Raw genomic sequence first — 6,000 nt, 5'->3', positions numbered from 1 at the left:
TCGATGGCATCAACGCGATGGCATCAACGCTATCAAGCTAATGACACCGATAGCGTTGACGCCATCAAAATCAATGGCATCAATGGCATCGATGGTATCAAGGCGATGGCATCAACGCCATCACAGCAGTAAGATGGGATCATCGGCATTGGGAGATTGGCATGGATGAATGCACAATTTCAATGCTATGTAGTCCATGCCATCGAATTTTGAGGTATCAACGCTATTTGGCTCTCTTCATGCGCTTGGAAAGCTACTCAAGAGCTTGCAGCGCCATCGCCGTAAAAAAAAACGGTATATGGTGCACTCAAGTTCCCGTGTGTGCTGCATTTTGCTCGATCGTGGAGCTTTTGGGACTGATGTCTGTCGATAACAGTACCCGATTCTTGTGCAGAATGGCGCTGACAATCACCACAGCTTGCCTGTGCAGCATTCTCACACGTCGGCGATCTGCCCGACACCCAGCACACACCAATATGCGAGCTCTTTGCTATCGCGCTCCTTCTTCTCTGCGCCGGCCAGGAGATCCTGCCCGTGAGTTGGATCAGCCTCCCACTCAGCTCGGACATGAATCGGTATCTCCAAGACGTCGTCGTCCTCACCAAGGACCTCATCCGCGAGCTGCTGCTCTGACTTGGCAGTAAAAGAGGGCGGCGGCTTGAGAGAGCCCGGCACGATCTCCAGTATCACAGAAGTCGAGTTTCGGCTACGCTCCCAAACTTTGCCTGCCTCGGGCTGACGGTCTGAATCTGCCGAACCACCGGTAAGGGAGGCCATGGCGGCTCGCCTGCTCCCATCGCCGCTGGCACTCATGGTAGAGCTAGAAAGTGCTTCATCCCACATGTTCTCGCCTGCAGGTCCAACCGTGAACGACGGGCAGAGAATGGTGATCTTTGAAGCAACTTTACCAGGAGTCGTCCCTGGCGTTGAGAGAGTGACTTTGACCGATTCAAACAACGGATTACGCACTGTAAGTATGTATTGTAGCGTTTGAAAGGGAGGCAGTTTCGTCTGCTCCATAGGCTCCGCTCGAAGTCGGAATGACGCGTGCTGTGGAGGACCTGTCGGCTGAAGAGGCCGGATAGAAAGACGCTGTATGTGCAGTGAAGCCAGCAAGCGGATCTTGTACCGCATACTGCCCACCTTACCTTCTGGTCTCGCCAGGAACTGCCGACAAGTTCGGCAACGCTTCCCTCTTCGCACGCGCAGGGGAGTTGCGACTGGCCATAGCTGGTCTGTGAACCTGGAGTCGTAATTTGATGGTGATGCAAGTCGCTGCTGCTGTGTGGATGTGCCATCCAGCCCAAAAGTCTTCATGCGATGCAGAATCTCGTCATCCACCGCGGTACTCTTCTCAGTATAGGTGGAAAGCCCTTCAGGTTGACCGCCGGCTTCACGCRTCGGCTGGGGCTTCTCGCGGGTYTTCTTCAAGGTGTGATAGGACATGCCGCCGTAAAGGTTCATGATCCGCTGAAGATTAGCAGGCGAGCTATAGGGACTTCCCGGGTAGAGATTCTGCTGTTCGCCTGCTTCGCTAAGTTGTTCCTTGTAGAATTTGGAGAGGTTGGCGAAGGCAGCATCGTGTTGAAGTTTGTCAAACCGCGGTCTTGGCTGCTCTCCGTCCAATTCGGCGGGTGCATTTCTCGCCTTCCAGAGCTTGTTGAGTTGTTCGGTGATCTTGGTGGGCCTGGAGAAGCGTACGCCAATGTCCAGCGAGCTCCATTCGCAGAATTGGCATTGCAGAATGAACGAGTCGGCCTCGCGCTCGCCATCGGCAGGCCTCAGATGATGGCTGGCCTCTGGTGGACTCTTGACGGCGGTGGTGGCGAGGTTGGCGTGGCAGATGGGACAATCGTAGCAATGCCGTGTACACCTACAGAACATGWCCAGTCAGACGTCGCTGACTCTTTCTTGAAATGTGTATGCCTCCATCAATCCGTGGGCCCTTTCTGCGTGCATTTACCTGTTGCCGTCGCTCTTGACTCCACTGCTGGGCACCTCGAACAGGCAGCTGGGACAATACCAGTACAGGGTCTCCTCGCTCCAGCATTTGGCACAGCGGGTGTGATTGCACTCATCGCAGAAGAGCAGCTGGTCCAGTGGATACAGCGAGTAGTTGGCGCGCGCGTCGTGTGGATCAAACGTGCCGCCCTCTGCCTCCTCATATTCCTCCTCTCCACCCTTGATCGCAGCCTCGGCTTGAATGTGCTGCGAGGCCCTCTTGTTGAGAAGTGATGTCGGCGCCGGAGAAGTCGCCTCACCGCATGGACAGGCGTATCGCGTGTACGGGAAGGCGGCCATGTCGGAGTTGGATGACGTCCTTTTACAGTGGGCGCTCAGAAACGCGCAATGTACAAGCTCACGACTTGCATTGCAGTTGCTGGAGCTATCAATGCGCGTCGAAGTGTGCACAGCGCAGGGAATGAAGTCAAATCGTCAAGTAGCTTGAGGCAGGCAATCGCGAAGGGTAATGCTAGGTAAAGCAAACACACTTCTGCACTTACAATGCCATTCACATGTGATCGATGGAAGAAATCRATTGCGGCGATGATGTCTTTTCATAGAAGCTTGCTCACCATGTCAACATCAGCCATCAACCATCAATCATTAACCGAGATCTCCGGGTGACTACTCGTCGCATCGAGCGGCGTTGTAGCTCCGGTAAGTAGATCTCAGGGATTATAAAGCCTACCAAGCCGGCCACTCCATATCACATGACTACAACAAGTCGCTTTAGCTCACTTGGGAGAGCGCCAGACTGAAGTTCACTTTAGTCGTCACAACCCTGTGCGGTATCTGGAGGTACTGTGGTAAGCATCAACCGACATTCACCAACAATTATTCGTCATCTAACATCTTCATCAGTTCGATCCACAGAAGCGACACATTTCATTTTGGACTTTTGCTACTGTGTCCGATCCACAGAAGCGACACGTGACGGTGTATGCCGTTCTTTTTGCTGTTAGAAGTATGCGGTATAGATGGTGTAAGGGGAGGTGTTGAGGTTTTGGGCAGCGATATCACTTTTTGACGTTTTGCGGCAACAGAAGCACTTCTCCCGCGACAGGAGTGCCTTAGTTTCAAACACCATGTTCTTACGCACCACGAATGTTCTCTAATAAGGCGTGGTAGCTTGCAAGTGTATCTAAGAGTGGTATCTGGACTTTTGCATTTTTCATTCACTTGACAATTTCGCCAAGCTTTGAACGTTCCGAAGTTGGAAGGTACGACTTTGGAAGGTACGACCGCCTTACATATCTGTGCACAGTGCAATCGTTTGCGGAGGTGCCCTCTCGTCCTCAAGACTCGTCAACGCAATCAATTACAAGCCCGAGAAGAAAGATAGAAGTCGTTGTCTGAATAATTTGACATGTTGCCGACATCATATCTTTTCCACGTCCGGGCGAAGCTTTGTCTCACTGTTCACAATGAGATACATCCTCGCAATTGAGAGAAGTTTCAGCTGTACTGAGTCTTGCGGCAGTCAACGAGGGACATTCTACATCCGGCGATTACAAAGGAAAGCATGGCACACCCAATCGCTTGGTGCACTCTTCATTACTCTCATCCTCTTTGCAAGTTTACAAATCTTCCACAAAGCATCGCCATATAGCCCAAAGATCTTTCCAAAGCAAACATGTCTAGCAACACACCATCCAGAACTYGCACTCCCAGCAATAATCGCAGCCCGACAGACGAGACCGAGCCCCTCAACATCCACGGAGGCGGCAGGTTCTTCTCAGCCGAGCACAACGCCTGGATAGACCGTCGTAACAACTGGCCAGCAGGGACTGCACTGAGTCTTTATCAAGCCGATGAACGTCTAGTCGCCGAAGCTCGCCGAGTGATACGCGCCCAGAGACCTCCACCATTCACCGGAGGACTCACGCCTCCCCCGCCATATACTAGATATCCTGGTCCGATTTCACCCACAAGAGTCATCAGAAAGAGAGTTGCCAGTGCCACCAAAAGGGCCACTATCAAAAGGGCCGCAATCAAAAAGGCCACTAGTAACATCAGAAGGGCCTCGCGCGCTGAGACACGGTTCCCCCATGATGCCGGTCGGCCTGGCGCAAACCTTTCGACTATCGAGGACAATATCGCCACTGTACAAAGGCGAATGCTCGACGCGATAGATGGCTTGGGTGGATGGGACGTATTCGAGGCACGGGCCAGGGCTGACATGGCAAGCCATAATGCCCGGCGTGATGAGGCGAGGGGGACTGTCCGCTCTCCTAATCACACTGCTAGACTTGCTGCGGAACGTCAGAGTCGGATGAACGAGCATATGAATACGCTACGCGATGCTTATCTCGCCAGAGATAGACGACAAGCAGCGCCTGCCCCGTTAGGAGCAACTCGGACCTTGAGTGGGAGGGTGTCCAGACCCGCAAGGAGAAGGAGTTCCAGTACTTCGATCACACGTAGGAGAGTAGCTGGCATGGCTCTACCAATTGATGATGCTTCCGATGACGAGGATTTGGAGATAATGAACGAAGATTTGGAGATAATGAACGAAGATCTCTTCCGCAGCCCGCCACGGGGTGGAAGTACCCGGCGGTCGCCTACAACCCCAAACAGCAGCGGGGAGCAAGGTGGGGTTGCACTCCCTTAACTCGAAGACATAGCGTCGCAAAGCTCAAGTATATCTGCTGCTGGAAGAAACGCAGCAGAAAGATTGCGTTCTAGAAAGACGCGGAGCCGTGACCGAGGGGTTGGAGAGTGTTGGTTTTGAGCGGACAGAGCGGTCGATATCCAAAGTCCTGTCTGTAGTCACCTTAGATCTGTTGCTTGTAACCACCGTTCATGTATTGCGTTCTATCCCTCCCCTTTGTTGGCAGATCAATTGTAATAGCGATCTTGAACAACACCCGATGCGGCGATCCATTGATTGAACGGCCTCCCTTTGTTAACTCCCCTGAACACAATCACTATAAGGATCAGTTGAGGACAATCCATATCAGCAGCATAGTATAGCAGCATAGTAATTTCTCTTGAATGGCGGAAACCAATAAGCCCTTGACCTTGGAAGGGGAACCTCTCTTCTTCGATGGCCTCCATAACGCTTGGTTTGAAAATCATCACGCACTTGCCTCCGGTAGCGTAGCAAATGCCTACCGCCAGCATTTCGCCTCATCGGCGCCCTTCATCCTCTCAGACTTGCTCCCAACGACGCTTAAACGCAGCAATGCGAAGAAAGTGAAGCATCCCAACGCAGGGAAAATGGGAACTGCCGGAATTTCTGGTGTAAGCAGGAAACCTCACGTCAAGGAGAGCCACCCCGGAACTTTTGGCACAGCGGGTGTTTCTGGAGTTCGTAGAAGCAATGCCGTGAGGGAAAAGCATCCGAACGCCGGCGGTTTCGGGACCGCTGGGGTGTCTGGGCTACATCGGACGGATGGGCAGAAAAAGGAGAGATTGGGAAAGAACACACAGCGTCGTGAGGTGGATGACATGGTTATGCAAGGTACGATGGGAAGTTATCTTGACTCTGAGGGGTCTAGGAGGAGTTCGAGGGTTGCGAGGTCATCTTCATCATCGCCAACTTCCGACCTATACGCAGATCCGCCAATGTGAGAACTGGGTAGATGATTCCTTTGTGTGAATGCGGATATCWTGTGTATACGATCGGCACTCAGACGGCGTTTTGGGTTACATGTCTGGCAGTTGTTCGGAATCCATGCTACAGTGATTGGCATGGTGGTAGATTTGCGTGGAAGCGTCAGGGAAGTGTAGGGATACAATGTACCTAAGAAAGGCTTCAGTATTGCACATGTGCACCTGCTTCATCGAATCCCTTGCCAGTGTCAGAGGCCATATTCGATGATCCCGTCCGCATTTCTTGTAAACRTTTCCGAGGTGGTGGTATTGCCCGAGGACCTCGACTACTGTTCTGTGCCGGCGGCATCGAACGGCGGCACGACAAAAGGTTTATCTGCTTATTTGGTCATCACCCCTCCTCCGGATAGTGCGTGACTACATGGTCGCCGAAACGTCATC

The 6,000-nt window shown here is 52.5% G+C and overlaps 3 protein-coding genes across 3 annotated transcripts; 2 read left to right on the top strand and 1 right to left on the bottom strand.

Annotated features, from left to right (window-relative positions):
* Positions 1–435: 435 nt before the first annotated feature.
* RCC_02807 (uncharacterized protein) lies at positions 436–1,884 on the bottom strand (the record flags this gene model as incomplete). Its single annotated transcript, XM_023768100.1, has 1 exon — positions 436–1,884. One exon carries the CDS (start codon positions 1,882–1,884, stop codon positions 436–438), a length of 1,449 nt encoding a protein of 482 aa, XP_023623868.1.
* Positions 1,885–3,637: 1,753 nt separating this feature from the next.
* RCC_02806 (uncharacterized protein) lies at positions 3,638–4,615 on the top strand (the record flags this gene model as incomplete). Its single annotated transcript, XM_023768099.1, has 1 exon — positions 3,638–4,615. The coding sequence occupies one exon, from the start codon at positions 3,638–3,640 to the stop codon at positions 4,613–4,615; it is 978 nt and encodes a 325-aa protein (XP_023623867.1).
* Positions 4,616–4,998: 383 nt separating this feature from the next.
* RCC_02805 (uncharacterized protein) lies at positions 4,999–5,577 on the top strand (the record flags this gene model as incomplete). The annotated part of the gene is made up of 1 exon (XM_023768098.1): positions 4,999–5,577. The coding sequence occupies one exon, from the start codon at positions 4,999–5,001 to the stop codon at positions 5,575–5,577; it is 579 nt and encodes a 192-aa protein (XP_023623866.1).
* Between the last annotated feature and the right edge of the window lie 423 nt (positions 5,578–6,000).

This window comes from Ramularia collo-cygni, assembly GCF_900074925.1.
Source record: "Ramularia collo-cygni strain URUG2 genome assembly, contig: RCC_scaffold03, whole genome shotgun sequence".
NCBI lineage: Eukaryota > Fungi > Ascomycota > Dothideomycetes > Mycosphaerellales > Mycosphaerellaceae > Ramularia > Ramularia collo-cygni.
Note: the sequence above shows the minus strand (reverse complement) of the source record. Positions and strands in the feature narration are given on the sequence as shown.